Source organism: Lycium barbarum, chromosome 10 (assembly GCF_019175385.1).
Source record: "Lycium barbarum isolate Lr01 chromosome 10, ASM1917538v2, whole genome shotgun sequence".
NCBI classification, from domain to species: domain Eukaryota; kingdom Viridiplantae; phylum Streptophyta; class Magnoliopsida; order Solanales; family Solanaceae; genus Lycium; species Lycium barbarum.
Window position 1 is genome coordinate 74,959,171 of NC_083346.1, and position 18,152 is coordinate 74,977,322.

The 18,152-nt window shown below is 38.0% G+C and overlaps 1 protein-coding gene across 1 annotated transcript; it reads right to left on the minus strand.

The window, feature by feature from the left end:
* Positions 1 to 15,755: 15,755 nt before the first annotated feature.
* LOC132613050 (uncharacterized) lies at positions 15,756 to 16,951 on the minus strand. The gene is made up of 2 exons (XM_060327109.1): positions 16,794 to 16,951; positions 15,756 to 16,419 (listed from the first exon to the last, which is right to left on the minus strand). Exons 1-2 carry the CDS (start codon positions 16,949 to 16,951, stop codon positions 15,756 to 15,758), a joined length of 822 nt encoding a protein of 273 aa, XP_060183092.1.
* Between the last annotated feature and the right edge of the window lie 1,201 nt (positions 16,952 to 18,152).

Sequence of the window (18,152 nt, forward strand, 5' to 3'; positions counted from 1 at the left end):
AGGATCTAAGTCGCATGCGCAACTAATAGTCCTTATGCCTCATACTCTTTTACTCTTGTTTTGCACTCAACATTGGTTTCAAAACCAACCATAATCATATTGCGTTTGTCGCTGGTGATAGCTTTATTCTATCATTTTGTCTTCGTACGGTAAACTTCATAACTCATGATCATCTTTTCTTTTCAACTCATTACTTCATATACTTTACTCGTTCTAACCTGGTATAGGATATTCGTAGGAGATGCATCTTCCTTTAATCATAACACGACTACTTCTTAAGCACGCGTACTTCATATATTTCCTTTTCTCTCTATTCTCATTCTTATTCCTTTACATACCTTCCTTCTCAATTTGTATTACTTTCTCCTGTTTTATAATCACTCCTTGATTCTTCGCACGAGGAACCTTATTCTCAACTTAGCACCGCTTTGCCCTTTAGAATATACTACCTTTGTACAATCCATTCTTCGTATCAAAACTTATCATGTTCATTCTGATCATCCCCTCTCATCCTTCTTGTGTTGATCCTTTTCTAACAATCGTCCTATTTAGTTATTCATCTTTCTGTAGTCTTGGTCTTTTACATCTAGCTAAAGATATCACTCATACCGTTGACTATACCAATCACAACTACTATTACCTTGCCATATCACTTTTCTCTAATTACTTTTTTCAAGTTGACTTCCCTTTTTGTCATTGCTTGCTATCATTTCTGTCATTGAAGAACCCCTATGCTAGAATTTCCCTTAACAATGTCTTATAAGCTTTCTCATCTACTGCCCCATGGCTCACTCATTGGTTTCACACTTGCATTCACTCTTTATTCATATAGAACATGCCACTTCTTTAGTCGTTTCCCCGCTACACTTTATATCACAGTTCTTGCCACGCTCTTATCATATCTTAATCATAATCAAGGCTATAGAGTGATACTTCTTTACCTCGTTCGCAATCCTGCTCATAAAATAAAATAAACCTTATGTCACGACCCAACCCCGTGGGCCGCGACTGGTGCCCGAGCTGGACACCCATACACACTTACTTACCAAATCGATACATCACAGACTTATCCGTATTCAACATACATTAAGTTACGCAGATACTGAGATCAAATGTCGTCTTAAGCGGTCATATATAGCAAAATATCATACAGAAGCCGGCAAGGCTGGCAGAAAACACATCGCCCAAATATATACATCCATACACATACAGATGGGCCGTTTCGGCCATCACAGCAAACGGGACCGCTTAAGGCACAAATCACAGACATAAACGAACAATAACGACCCATGACCCACATATATGTCTACAGGCCTTTACAAACAACAACAGAAACATATGACGGGATAGGGCCCCCCCCCCCCCCCCCCCCCGTACCCCCAATAGTCATATATATATATATACAGAAACATGTGCAACAAAGATCTGTACCAAAAGTATGGGCTCCGGATCAAAGGAGCACTCCAAAGTAGCAGAATAGGTATCCTACACTGGCGGGTCACCAGAACGAACGTCTGCACCTGCGGGCATGAAACGCAGCCCCCGAAGAAAGGGGGTCAGTACGACATAGGTACTGAGTATGTAAAGCATGAAATACACTATCCAAAATCATAACGGAAATACGAAGTATGGAAAATGAGTATAAAAATCAATATACCAAGAAGCTCGTTTTAAAACACAAATGATGCATATATAAGAGTCATGCATAGGGCTCAGGAACGTGGTCGCCACTCCGACGCTGGCGCCACAACACATCATACTCCAGAAGGTTTCAAATCTACGTACAATCCCGAACATATCGTAACATCATAACATATCATAACATCATAACACATCATATGCCATAACACATCATAACGCCGTATATAAGCGGTACCCGGCCCTATGGCGAGGGACTCGGCGAACCGTAGCACATCATACTGCCGAATATAACATAGTGCGCACGATAACAAAACCGGCCCGGGACTCGGCGAACGATACAATAGTAGTATGCACGAGCAGAGTAGTGAGAAACCATATGCACATAAATCAAGACTCTATGGATAAGTATACTTACCGACCCCTGAAGGCTCAGAAACGAGTTTCGGGTCAATCCGACTTAGTATGAGAAAGTTATGAGCGTTTGAAGTACAGAACGTTCTATAAGCATTTCAGAAGCCATTTTTGAAAAATCAAGGCCATAATCACATCAAGTACCCTTCGGATATCGTTATGGATTAAATCAAATAGAGCTTTTGGAAGCATATGTACGTATCAAAATATGTCAAAGACTCGATGGGATAATCGAACGTGCTAGCATTTGAAAAATCAAACTTTAGTCATATCATTTTATTCTCGAATGCCATTCGGAAACATATTGGCCGAACTTCAGACATTATAGACACGCATTAAAACAATACGAAACAGCTTATGGAAATCAAGAACGTTAGTCATCCTAGTGGATCTAAGAATAAGAATCTTTCTGAAGTCATACATATACATCATATACTTTTTTCATAAGGATCATGCCAAAGAAGAAAAGGTTAGGCTTTACATACCTCGCACGCCTCCTAAGCTAATCCCAACTCAAGTCTCGGGATCCCCAAGATCTACAATAACGTCATTAATTACCAAACGTTAGCTACAAGTACTTAGAAATTCAATTCTAACTAGCACTTGTCTACAGAAATTTAGGCAGCATCTCCCCTGTAAATACAACCCCGAGAATTTAACTCGGCCAAATTTATCAACAACCATACCAACAATTATTTCAACAATACCAACAATTAATTTGAAACGTATTCTAACATTAGTAACCCGCACAACATTCAAAACAATCCAACCCAACTCCTTTCCACACGAAACTATACAAATACAAAAAAAGTCACAACAACACATTTCCTCCTTTCAAATTCATAAACTACAACCACAATTCACACATTAGCAACTTCATTCTCACAATTACATAAAACCATATTAAAATCACATTAATTCCTACAACAACCCACAACCAATTTCAATGCCAACTTGAACCATTAAACTTTCATTTGCATCATAGAGTCCACAACAACACAACTAACATACTAAGTAAAATTAATTCATCTCTTCTCCGCCATACAACACCCACACAGCCACAATGCTACACACACACCCACACGACCACACACAACACACATTATTTTCATGATTTTCATTCATTTCTATATACTACAACATACATAAACCTTCCATAACATATAAAAGAAGATTAATTCTTACCTTTTTCCTTAATTTCCCACTTGACTAGAATTTTGGACTTGCAACAAAGAGTAGTTTTCTTGCTCCAACAATTATACCACGTTAAAGAGGACCTTTGAATTAGTAGTAATAACAGAAGAAATAATTTTTTTGGATCAAAATTGAAGGCTTCAAATTTTTTTATTTTCTTTTCTCTTGGCCGAATGGCCTTTGTTTTTGCTCTCAAGGTTTTTCTTTCTTGAATGTTCTTGAATAAAGATGACAAATGATAGTGGTCATCCCTTTTATTTACTTGGATTAAATTCCCAAGTGGGCCTTGGCCGGCCACACTTGGGCTTCTTTTTTTTTCTTTTCCAAGCCCATTTATTTTTCATGACAAATTTGTAATTCATGAAAACTATTTTCCTAATTTCCATTTTTTCCCTTAGCCTTCCTCAATATTTCCGCATCAATATTTTCATGAACAACTTATGTATTAAACAAGATCAAAATATTGCCTTATCTCTTACTAGTCACAATTATCTCAAATTATCCGAATGTGCAAAATACGGGATATAACACCTTACGAAGTAAGTATACTCAACCCGTTACCCTTTCTAATCAGCCCTCTTACACTCTACCACATAAGTTGTTTTACCAATGGATTCACATTCGTCGTACCCCTTCCTTAGTCAAGTTGTTACTCTATTTTACTAATAAACTTGTCGTATTTTACTTGTACTTATCCGTCCAATCATTACTTCAGTATTACACTCTATTGGAGTTACACTTTCTCTTCCATGCCATGTTTTTGTGCTATCAGTCTCCTTAATTTACTCTAGCATTTCTCTTTACCATATCAATGTCGCTCTTATAACTGCCATTACTATCAATTCAATAGTGTTTAACACACTTCGTGTGGTTGTTAATGATACTCCTAACTTAATCTCATCTTGCCATTATTTTTATATATATATATATATATATATTTTTGCACATCATCTTTTCTCGTTAGGACATACTACAAGCTTATATCCTATCTCCTTTAGATTCTAGGAAAATTTCGGCAGAGTTTCCTCTATATTTCTTACTATCTCAAAACCTGCACACAGCAAATACCAACCATGACTCCCAGGGCCAATATATATATATATATATATCTCAGCCACACAGGGCTCCCACTTTCAAGTAAAAGCTCAAGGATATCGAAACTTACCTCATATATCACGCTTCGAGATGTACCTAATCCTTTAGCGATCTGCCCTGTTATCCCTTCCTATTTACTTTCTCTTTCATCCTTCAGCTTTACATTTCAATCATATCTCAATATTATTACTTTATTCGACACACATCTTTCGTACCATTGCTTACCTTTGTTCTGATTCATTCAATTTGCTTAGTTCTCAACTTATAGCTGAAGTTATCATCAAGAGACACATGTAATCAATTTCTCTGTCATATGAACACTGACTTACCTCCATGACAATCAATTCATCATCATATAATTACATATTTCGATAATGTAGCCTCAACGAAGGGGCTTACCTCCGTAGCTTCCAATGTCATCAATCACTTTCTTCTATCATTACCATTCTTCTGCTGCAATCAGGGGTTAGTATAAGGAATCTCATTTCCTATGGCTTAGCTCTATCGCACGATCGTAGAGATAAAAAAAGAGTAACCATCCTAAATGCCCTGTAGCCTCTTATTTATAGATGTGGCGCGCAACACACCATAAACAAGACTCTAATAGACACGGCTCGTAGACACTTCCTAGGACTCAACTGCTCTGATACCACTTTTGTCACGATCCTACTAGGGGCCATGATGGGTACCCGGGGCTAACCACCGAGCACCGCTCATTCTACTACTTATCATACTCATTAAGCGTTCATTTATCAAATTCATACTCAAATCATAGAAAAATCATTTTTCATTTGGAAACATAATTACCTTTATATACATAAGCCCTTCGGCTATCAAAATAATACACACATACATTTATACATATATACGCTTATCAAAATCGTGAGACCATACTACCCACACATACGTATCTACGAGCCTCTACTAGAGTACTAGACATATGGACGGGACAGGACCCCGTCGTGCCCAAAACATATATGTACATAAAATAGTAAATCAATCGCACTTCTGGAATAATGGAGTGCTCTCAAAAGTCTGCTTAACGGCTTCTATAAATCTGGGTCAACTCCCTGTCTACCTGTGGGCATGAACACAGTGTCCAAATAAAATGGACGTTAGTACGAATATTGTACTAAGTATGTAAGGCATGAATGAAATGAACATATTAAAGAAATCATAGGACATAAGATGTAGACATAACCTGCGTAACTTTTAAGGGAGGATAACTTTCATGCCTATGTCATATATATAATCGTAGTACATGCATCATCATAGCGCATACATCATCGTATCATACATGTATCATAATACCTTATCTACTCATACACATTAATCGTTATTCGCATTCGGCCACGTAGTGGCTCGACAACATCACATACATATATTTCCGGGCTTTTCCTACATATATCATATACATATCTATATCATGTACATATCCATATCATATACATATTCATATTATATACATATTCATGTCATATACATACCTGGCCAACCAAGGCTTCAGGGTTACACATACCTGGCCCTACCAAGACTTCAGGGTTATATCTACCTGGCCCTACCAAGGCTTCAGGGTTATACATACCTAGCTAGCCCTACTATGGCTTCAGGGTTATATCTACCTTGCCTTACCAAGGCTTCAGGGTTATCCGTACCCAACTGCAGAGGTGTGTGAGCGTTACAAAAATATATATATACATATACATTCTACCCGGCCATATAATCTCTAGGTTTCACAATAGCCATACATGGGCACATATATACATAAAAGACCATAAATATTTTTAGTGTCATCACTATTATCATCGTCATCATTATCATCATCACTATCAACATCGTCATTATTATCATCACATATATCTCATAACTTATCATAACTTTTCATAGAGCATACAATTGAATTTACAGACAATCTATGAAAACCATATCATATCCGTAGCACGAACTTCGTATAAATATCGTATGATAGACTTTCTAATCTCTAGACTTAGCCTCATTATTACCATTATCGTTTCTATAGCATATCTTATACCTTTATCTCATATGAAGTCCTCTATGAACATAGACTCGTAACTTTTCGAAACATTGGTCGTAGGACATGCATTAGGGCTTATAGACAATCTATAACAATGTCGGGGTGACATAAGGTCGAGAACCCCCGATTCCATTATGGAGCATTCATAAGCATTCTGCCTCACCTTGAAGGAATTAGCATATAAGGTGAGTGTATTCAATGAACAACATCAATGGATCATAATATAGATCATTAGCCATGTAGAACCATAATATTAAAGGAGTCATATGGGAATCATTAGCTTCATAGGAATATCATATCATGATCCTTATGACTTCGAGACATAGATTCATCATGGGTATTATCATGTTCGTAACGTATCTCTTTTCTTTATCTCGTATGAAGTTCTTTATACTCGTAGATTCATAGTTCCCAATATGTAGGAAAATTCTTGGAGAGATGGGAGGATTCATACCATAAGATTCATGCCTTAGAAAGAAGAGACTAGCCTTATATACCTCTTTCGTTTAACAATTTCCATCACTTGGTTGTTCTCCTTCGATGCTCACGTGTCTACCTTCAAGAGAATTGGCATTCACATTAGGTAATCGATTATATGAACGTGCTTACTAAAGCTAGAGAAAATTGGGCAGCATTTCCTTTGTTTATACAAATTTCCCCATATTGTATATCAACTCCCAAACATATATAACAACGTTCACAATATCATAACCAACAACCTTCATTCATCTACATTACCCTCGTTTCACAATTCCACTTCAATTCATCCATAATCATGGTCATAGTATACTAGTACGTTTTCTTGCATATAACGCTTATCCCATGTCCTTAATATCACTTAGAACATATCCATATCAAAACACATTAAGAATCATAACTCAATTCAAGCTATTGCTCAAAATGGCAATATTTCCACATTTAAGACCCATTTTCTATATTCTTCTACAATCCAAGTATTTCAACTTTCAAATACCTCAAACAACTTGTAAATACCATAAAATTTACCTTAGATGGTGTAGGAGCAAGTTTTGGATGATAATATTTCACTTGAAGAAAAACCCTAGCTTCAATCCAATGGGGTTTCTTGCCTTGGATGAACTCCAATGAGATTCTTACACTTGATTTCCTTGGTTTGATGTATTTGATCACTAATATCCCTTGAATTCTTGTTGGAGAAGTGTGGAGAGATGTTTTAGAGAGAAAGGGTGTGAACGAAAAATGAAATGAAATGAAACTTGAACCCTTATTAAATACACAATTCTGTCCCCACACATTTATAGGGATACACATACGGTCCGTACAATTTATACGGTCTGTATGTGTTACCGTATAATGGTTCCAGTGGAGTCTCTTCTCTGGACAGGTAATACGGCCATACCTACAATCCACAGTTTTCCAAAAATCATCTTCGTCGACTCGTTTGATCTCCAATACTTATGGATCCTTCTTGACACTTGTTTATCATTTCATTAACAATCTAAGGGACATTATAACTCTTCTCCAAAGCATCATTTAATCATTCATTAACTCGTTACTCGTAAATCCTTTCCGAGACATAATGTATGCCTTGCCTTCCTTAACAACTTCCGTCTCCTACTTCACATGTCTTTGAAATCTCATTATAAATCATCGAATGTTATTTCTTACTCATCAAAATGTCGCATACGTCGTACCCTTCGTCAGTCTATTCACTTTGTATGAACGAAAAATTTTCCGAGGTGTAACATTCGTCCCCCCTTGGGAATATTCGTCCTCGAATGTTAAGCTATCCGAGATTCTACGAAAATTTCGCTATATATTTTCCTTCAACCGACCCGGAGTATCATGATCACACTATTCTTGCTTACCTCTTACTCCTCTCTTTAAGTAACCACTTGGTTTCATAGGCGACGCATAAATACTTGCAAGTTACATAATCTCTCTTGCGTTATTCGAGTACCTACACATCTATACATTTACATGTATTCATATCCGTATCCGTATTCATAATTGTACTCATTTACTTATCGTATCCATAGTCATATTCTTATGCATATCATTTACATAGCATGCCCGACCACGAAGGTTCGGTGTTTCGCGTGCCCGACCATGGCTAGGGTCGGTGATCATATATACCTAAACTCTTTTGTCTATCTGTAGTAACTTGTATCGTTATGCTCTCTTCCTTCCTTTACTTTTCCCCTTGATTATCATATCTTATGTTCTACTATAGAAAATTTAAGTCTCTTTCTTCATTGTCACTTATAAATAGCAATATCAATAACAACGACTCTACCGTTAGTGCCTTTGCCTTCATTCTAGTATCACATCGCCATCCTTTGCAATACCCATTGAGTTAATTTCTCTTAATGTCACGTGGTTCAAGGTCTCCATGAATAATCTCCCGTACAGTCTCAGATGCTTGCTCAATTCATGTTCATTTATTTACTAGTCATTAGACTCATTTCTGCATAACTTTCACTATTTGTTTTAGAGTCTATATCTGTCACATCTTAGAGTCCATCATTTCAATCTCTACACTCATATTCTTTTTACTCGCTTCCCCCCCCCCCCCCCCCCCCCCGCCTTTAAGGGTTTTACTTGTACCATTCTCAAATCTGTTGCCTCACCTTCAAATCTTGAATTCATATATCCCTTACTATACTACATCTCATTTGTGCTATTTCCCATCATTTATAACTACGATAATTCATGTGGGAGGTCTTAATATACTCATCTTGCAGTTTTGTAATCAAGTAATAAAACTGGCATAGCAATCCGAACAAGAATGTATTTTACTTAGCTCATTTGGTAGTTATAAGTCAATGTGTAAATCCGCTCCAATTCACAACCTTTTTCCCCATAGGGATGCCCACAAGAGTAGTAGGTGTAGTTATCCACACCCTCCGTATACCTTTCATGCCTATGTCATATATATAATCACAGTACATGCATCATCATAGCGCATACATCATCGTATCATACTTGTATCATAATACTGTATCTACTTATACACATTAATCGTTATCCGCATTCGGCCACGTAGTGGCTCGACAACATCACATACATATTTTTCTGGGCTTTTCCTACATATATCATATACATATCTATATCATGTACATATCCATATCATATACATATTCATATCATATACATATTCATGTCATATACATACCTGGCCAACCAAGGCTTCATGATTACACATACCTGGCCCTACCAAGGCTTTAGGGTTATATCTACCTGGCCCTACTAAGGCTTCAGGGTAATACATACCTGGCCCTACCAAGGCTTCAGGGTTATACATACCTGGACCTACCAAGGCTTCAGGGTTATATCTACCTGGCCCTACTAAGGCTTCAGGGTTATCCGTACCCAACTGCAAAGGTGTGCGCGCGTTACATAAATATATATATACATATACATTCTACCCAGCCATATAAGCTCGAGGTTTCATAATAGCCATACATAGGCACATATATACACAAAATCCCATAATTATCTTTAGTGTCATCACTATTATCATCGTCATCATTATCATCATCACTATCAACATCGTCATTATTATCATCACATATATCTCATAACTTATCATAACTTTTCATAGAGCATACATTTGAATTTACAGACAATCTATGAAAACCATATCATATCCGTAGCATGAACTTTGTGTAAATATCGTATGATAGAGTTTATAATCTCTAGACTTAGCTTCATCATTACCATTATCTTTTCTATAGCATATCTCTTACCTTTATCTCATATGAAGTCCTCTATGAACATAGACTCGTAACTTTTTGGAACATTGGTCATAGGACATGCATTAGAGCTTGTTGACAATCTATAAAAATGTCGGGGTGACATAAGGTCGAGAACCCCCGATTCCATTATGGAGCATTCATAAGCATTCTGCCACACCTTGAAGGAATTAGCATATAAAGTGAATGTATTCAATTAACAACATCAATGGATCATAATATGGATCATTAGCCTTGTAGTACCATAATATTATAGGAATCATATGGGGATCATTAGCTTCGTAGGAATATCATATCACGAGCTTTATGACTTCTAGACTTAGATTCATCATCGGTATTGTCATGTTCGTAACGTATCTCTTTTCTTTATCTCGTATGAAGTTCTTTATACTTGTAGATTCATAGTTCCCAATATGTAGGAAAATCGTGGAGTGATGGGAGGATTCATACCATAAGATTCATGCCTTAGAAAGAAGGGACTAGCCTTACATACCTTTTTCGGTTAACAATTTCCATCGCTTGGTTGTTCTCCTTCGATGCTCACGTTTCTACCTTCAAGAGAATTCGCATTCACTTTAGGTAACCGATTATATGAACGTGCTTACTAAAGCTAGAGAAAGTTGGGCAGCATTTCCTTTGTTTATAAAACTTTCCCCATATTGTATATCAACTCCCAAACATTTATAATAACATCCACAATATCATAACCAACAACCTTCATTCATCTACATTACCCTCGTTTCACAATTCCACTTCAATTCATCCATAATCATGGTCATAGTATACTAGTACGTTTTCTTGCATATAACTCTTATCCCATGTCCTTAATATCACTTATAACATATCCATGTCACAACACATTAAGAATCATAACTCAATTCAAGCTATTACTCAAAATGATACTATTTCCACATCCAAGACCCATTTTCAATATTCTTTTACAATCCAAGTATTTCAACTTTCAAATACCTTAACCAACATGTAAATACCATAACACTTACCTTAGTTGGTGTAGGAGCAAGTTTTGGATGATAATCTTTCACTTGAAGAAAAACCCTAGCTTCAATCCAATGGGGTTTCTTGCCTTGGATGAACTCCAATGAGTTGCTTACACTTGATTTCCTTGGTTTGATGTATTTGATCACTAATATCCCTTGAATTCTTGTTGGAGAAGTGTAGAGAGATGTTTTAGAGAGAATGGGTTTGAAGGAAAAATTAAATGAAATGAAACTTGAACCCTTATTAAATACACAATTTTGTCCCGACACATTTATACGGACACACATACGGTCCGTACAATTTATACGGTCCGTATGTGTGACCGTATAATGGTTCCAGTGGAGTCTCTTCTCTGGACAGGTTATACGGCCATACCTACAGTCCGTATCTTTTGTACGGTCCGTATAATGGACCGTACAATCCACAGTTTTCCAAAAATCATCTTCGTCGACTCGTTTGATCTCCAATCCTTATAGAACCTTCTTGACACTTTTTTATCACTTTATTAACAATCTAAGGGACATTATAACTCTTCTCCAAAGCATCATTTAATCATTCATTAACTCGTTACTCGTAAATCCTTTCTGAGACATAACGTATGCCTTTCCTTCCTTAACAACTTCCGTCTCCTACTTCACATGTCTTTGAAATCTCATTTAGAATCATCGAATGTTATTTCTTACTCATCAAAACGTCACATACATGGTACCCTTCGTCAGTCTATTCACTGTGTATGAACGAAAAATTTTTCGAGGTGTAACAATCCTTATTAACACGAAGAACAATTCAATTTTTAAAACCCTTCAATTTCAACTCCAATTGATCCCAAATTTTGGATCTAGCTTCCCCTCAAACTAGAGATCAAAGCCCACTCGAAATTGAAATCAATTGCACCCTAATTCATCAAGACCCACTTTGTGTTCTTCAAAAGCTTGAAGGTAATCAATGGTGATTTTCTCAAAACTTCGGATCCAACCTCCTTTTTTATAGTAAAACCCAATAGACAACAAATCGACCACCCAGATCTTAAGGCAAGCCAACACACAGCCATATCTGACCCTTCTTGGGTCGATCTGACCCAACAAACGTAGAACAATAGTAATAATGCATTTAAAAAATAAAATTTAAAGCAAAGATAATTACGATTTTGACTAAAATTTTGAAAATCAGAGTAAAGTAAAGATTCATTACCATATTTGGTCAAAAGAAATCGTGGAACATGTGAAATCAGTGATATTTCACGACAAACAGTGTACAAATACTGCGCATGTCAGCATACGCCTGTAAAAATGCAAATTTTTGGCATGAGAGAGGCGGGGAAAACCTAGGCGGCTACTAGGGTTTCGTGAGAAAGGAAAGATAGATAGATAGATAGAGATAGAGAGAGAGAGAGAGAGAGAGAGAGGGAGAGACGAGTGGAGGGGGGGGGGGGGGGGGGATGAAAAAATGAAAATAAAGGCGGAGGGGGGGGGGGGTGGTATACCGATCGTTTAATTAAAAGGGATTGGGCCGAGTCTCAGCTTGGCCTGGGATGGACTCGGTCCAAATTCGAATTTAATTTAAAAGGGGACTTAACTTCATGTATACACTAAGTTTATACATATATATGTGTACACTTGGTGTATACATTAGGTATATCTAATACCTAAAAACAAATAATTAGAAAGAAAATTAAAATTGGAGGAAATTTTAATTACGGGAAAAATTTGGCCGTAATTATTTTATTAAAATAATTTTACAGGTCAGTCAAATTTGTTAATGGGCCTAAAATGGCCTTAATTAATTAGCCTAGCATAATTATTTCAATTATGGCCCTTTTAATAATTTTTGGAAATTAAAATAAACATATTATTTCAAATAAAATGTTAACAGGCTGATTTTGCAAAACAACTCTAATTTCTTACAATTATGAACTGATTAATTAATTATGGCCAAGGCAAAAATACTTTTATATAAAAGGATCAATTTGCAGTAATTGTCACTTAATTAACTAATTAGCCTAATTAAAATATTTAAGGGCAATTTATGCCTATTTTGACAAAACATTAAAATTAGAAGTTTAAAAGGTTAAATAGTTAATTACTTAAATTATTCAAATTTTCAAAGATAAAATAAAAAGGAAAGAAGAATTTGCAAAATAATTTTAAATAATTAAATAAGATCCCTTCCTCTACCTCTCTTTTTTCTTTTTAATTAAATTTAACAAAATATCATGAAAATGCTCATTAATCTGTAAATAAAATTTATGATGCATGAAAATTCCTTTTTTTTTAATTAAGGGGAAGTGATATTGATCAGGACAATTTATAAAATCATTTAAGGTTTTCAAAATGGTCATCTCATTTATTTATTATCTGACGACTCTGAGTGGTTGAAATAAATTACGGGAGGTCAAAAATTAGGTGTCAACAACTGCCCCTTCGGTGATCGGGGATGGTGAAACCATCCCTGAGCAACGAAATTTGACTAACCCAGCTCAATTTACCCTCTGTCTCCATTCAATTTTCACATATGTGTCCGAACCTGGTCTTTGGGTTTCCTACATATCTCATGTCGTATGAGAATTCAGGCCGCTTATAGTTCGACTCACCTAAAGACCTTAATGTGATCTGGAAGAAATCATCTAGGGATCCCAATATTGTGATTGGGTTTCTCCGGAAGACTGTTGGAATATGACTGACTGTCAGGGCTTGAGTTTACCTACATATCCCTGGTTCCTGGGAATCAGGTCACATCTAGTTTGACGTGCTAGAGAATAGTATATCTCTTATGCGGGAGTACCTTCAGACTTCCCGGTGTGTATCTGACCGGTCGCGATTTTTGTTTAGTGGAAGAAAATAAAAAACAAGACAAATTATGGCTGAGTCTGAGATTGGAGGCTTCCAAATCCTGGCCGGAGAGTTTGATTCTCATGGGCACCCTATCTTGACTGGCTGCGTATGAAAAAGTTTCACATTTGCTCCGCAATTTGTCTGGATCTGGTTCAGCAACTAGCTCCTTTTTGGGCGGCTGTGTGCTCCTCTTCTAAACTTGACAATATGCAGATATTCTTTTGGAATTTTAGATAGATGGCCTTCTTGACTTGTTTGAATGAATGACCCTCTTAGCTGTTTGTATGAATGGCCCTCTTGGTTGTTTGTATGAATGACCCTCTTGGCATGTTTGTATGAATGACCCTTTTGGCTTGTTTGAATGAATTGCCCTCTTGGATTTTTGTATGAATGACCCTCTTGGCTGTTTGAATGAATGTCCCTCTTGGCTGTTTGAATGAATGTCCCTCTCGGTTGTTTGTATGAGTGGCCCTCTCGGAAAAATAAATGAATGGCCTTCTTGAAAAAAATAAATGAATGACCCTCTTGGAAAAATAAATGAATGGCTCTCTTAGCATGCAAATGACAATTATGGCCCTTGTGGCTGGATAATCTTTCTTTCATTTTTGCATTGGTTGATCACCCTTTTGGCCAGATATGCCCTTTGTGCTTGTCATGACCCTTTTGGTTGCATGTATCTTAACTCCAGTTCATTGTGACCCTCTCAGTCTAATGCATCTTTGTCGTTCAATCTTTGTGTGACTTGCTTGGCCGGATCTATTGTTACGCTCATTTGCTTCGTGACTCTCGCGGTCAGATGTCTCTTTAATACCCCCTTCTCTGCTATGATCTTTTTGTGTCTTTCTCCCCTGTTTGGGCTTTGCCATTTGCCTTTACTGTGAATAAGCTGGCTGGTGGTACATCTGCTGTATATATATATATATAGAGATATATATATATATGTCCGTATAAGGAAAATCCTGCATCCACAAAAAAATTGTGAGTTTCCTAAGAAGCCGATTAACGTCATCGTCTTCCTGCCTGGTGTCTCCTCCTGATACTCCTCAGGACCCCCTTGGGCTCGGTATTTCAAGAGATGTTTCTGGGACGGAATTATGCTATATATATTTTTTTCGAAAATTCAAAATCAAAAATTTGTAAAACGCATTTTATTTTTCCTTAAAGGTAAATGTTTGTTTCATTTTAATGTGTCATGACGTGTGTTTCCTTCGAACGAGGTCTTCTGGGTCTTCTCGGAGACATGGTTGCTAACTTTCGTATTGGCAGAATTTTTGAGATCTCAAACATTCTGCCTCGATTTCAGGGCTTGCTTTGCATGTCCTTTGCGTTGTCTTGCTAAGCGAGAATCCTAAAAAATTGTGCCCCAGTGTATGGCTTTACTTTGTGCCTTTCTTCATTGACTGTCCTTGATAGGAATTTTGTGAGGTCTCCTCAAAAATTCTGCCCCAGTGTAGGGTCGACACTGTATGGTTCTTGTACTGACCCTTGCAAGCCTAATCTTGTTGACTTTTCCCGCTTTATTATTTTTGAGGTTGCCCAGGGTTTTCTTTTATGATAACCGAGCTCGAGGGCACCTACGTATCCTATCGCAGCAGGAATTTAGGTCGAACATAGTTCGGAATAAAGCAGTTGAGTTTTAGTTTTACTAATAATGCGATCTGGTCCAGTATGGACTGCCTACGTATCCCATTGTGGGTATTTAGGTCATTGCGCAGTTCATTATAGAGATGATTTGTTTTTCTCCTATTCTATTACGATTACAAGCAAAGGTACGATTACAAGGAAATAGAAATGCGAGTACAAGCAAATAGAATCTTAAATGTAGTATCTCTTGAGTGCCTCTGCATTGATGGCCTTGGGCCACTCTTGTCCGTCCATCTCGGCAAGGACTACGACTCTTCCGGAGAGTACTTTCCTCACCATGTATGGTCCCTGCCAGTTCGGCGTGAATATCCCTTTATATTCCTCTTGGTGAGGGAAGACTCGCTTGAGTACGAGTTGTCCGATCTGGAAAAGTAGAGTTCTGGCCCACTTGTTGAAGGCTCTAGACATCCTTTGTCTATACAGCTGTCCGTGGCACACTGCCACCTTTCTCTTTTCCTCTATCATTGCTAGCTGTTCATAATGGTTTCGAACCCATTTTGCATTTTTCAACTCTCCCTCTTGGATGATCTTGAGTGAAGGGATCTCCACTTCCGCGGTTATGACCGCTTCTTTACCGTAAACGAGGAGGTATGGGGTTGCCCCGGGGGAAGTTCTCGTTGTTGTTCTGTATCCTAACAGAGCATAAGGTAGCTGCTCATGCCAATTCTTGTAGTTGTCGACCATCTTCCTCAAAATGCTTTTGATGTTGGCTCCATTCATCTGTGGCCGATAGGTAGTAGAGTTCTTGTGAGTGATTTTGAATTGTTCACTAATGTCCTTCATCAAAAGGCTGTTCAGATTGGCACCATTGTCCGTATTAATGGATTCCGGCACACTGAAACGACATATCAGATTGTTCTTGACGCAGTCAGCCACGACTTTCTTGGTCACTGATTTGTGGGAAGTTGATTCTACCCATTTGGTGAAGTAGTCGATGGCGACTAAGATAAAACGATGTTCGTTGGAAGCCAGAGGCTCAATGGGTCCTATGACATCCATTCCCTACACCACGAAAGCCCAGGGGGAGCACATTGCATGTAATTCTGTGGGTGGAACCTTGATCAGATCCTTGTGTATCTGACAATGATGGCACTTTTGCACGAATTTACAGGAGTCATGCTGCATGGTCATCCAATAATATACCGTTCTCAAGAATTTCTTAGCAAGGACAAATCCAATCTTACGGGGTCTGCATGCCCTCGCGTTCACTTCTTTAGCAATTTCCTGGCCTTTTCGGCGTCCACACATCTGAGCAACTCGAGATCAGGGGTCCTTTTGTATAGTACTTCCTTGTTCAAGAATAAACCATTAGCCGATCTCCTGATGGTCTTCTTCTGATTTGCTGAACTCTCTGGGGGATACTCCATTTTTTCCAGGTAGGCCTTAATGTCGGCGTACCATAGTTAGCCATCTGGCTCGACCTCAACATAGGTGCAGTGATCCTAATCTTCTCTCAGTGTGATCTCTAACGGATCAATGTGGGTGCTCTCAGGGTGTTGGATCATAGACGCTATTGTGGCCAATGTGTCTGCGAACTCATTCTGAGCTATTAGAGTATGCCTGAAGTCAATACTCTTGAATCGTCTGCACAATCTTTGTGCTAGATTTACATACGGGAGTATCTTATCGTTTTTGGTTGCCCAATTTCCATTCACTTGATTGATGATTAGATTGGAGTCCCCGATTGACAACAATTCCTATATGTTCATTTGCAGCGCCATATTGAGTCCTAGGATACATGCTTCGTATTCCGCCAAATTGTCGGTACATCTAAAGTTGTGTTTTGCAGCCATCGGCTAGTGTTGACCTGATCTGATATCAGCACTTCTCCGATACCTAACCCTTTGTAGTTAGTTGACTGCTCCATCGAAGAACTATCTGCAACCTGCATATGGTTCCGCTACCTTTTCTTCCATGGCCATCACTTCCACGTCAGGGAAGAAAGTCTGTAATAGTTCCAATTCATCATCTACGGGACTTTCTGCCAGGAAATCCGCTAGGGCTTTTCTTTTGATTGCCTTTTGTTCCACGTACACGATGTCGAATTCGCTTAGCAGCATTTGCCATTTGTCCAATTTTCCTATCGGCATCGGTTACCGGAAAATATATCTTCGCGGATCCATTCTAGATATAAGGTGAGTGGGAAACACCGATAGGTAGTGCCTCAGTTTTTGGGGAATCCAGGTTAAAGCACAACAGGTCTTTTCTATGAGCGTATACCGTGCTTCGCAGGAAGTGAACTTCTTTCTCAAATAGTAGATGGCATGTTCCTTTTTGCCCTCTTCATTAGGCTGGGTGAGCATGCAGCCGAAATCTTTCTCTGATACCGATAGATACAGTAACAGAGGACTCCCTGGCCTGGGTGGTACCAAGACAGGAGGATTGGAAAGGTATCTCTTGATCCTATCGAATGCCTCTTGGCACTCCTCTATCCAATTTGTGGGAGCGTCCTTCTTGATCAACTTGAGGATTGGCTCTATAATCACAATTGACTAGGCTATGAATCGTCCAGTATAGTTCAACCTTCCCAAGAAGCTCATGACTTCTTTCTTGGTTTTGGGAGGTGGT

Bases quoted from the DNA above. Each gene is read 5' to 3' on its own strand.
- LOC132613050 (XM_060327109.1), bottom strand. From the start codon at position 16,951: ATGGAGTATCCCCCAGAGAGTTCAGCAAATCAGAAGAAGACCATCAGG. The intron at 16,420-16,793 runs GTGAACGCGAGG...ATGTCGTTTCAG, and splicing joins GCCAGGAAATTGCTAAAGAA to TGTGCCGGAATCCATTAATA.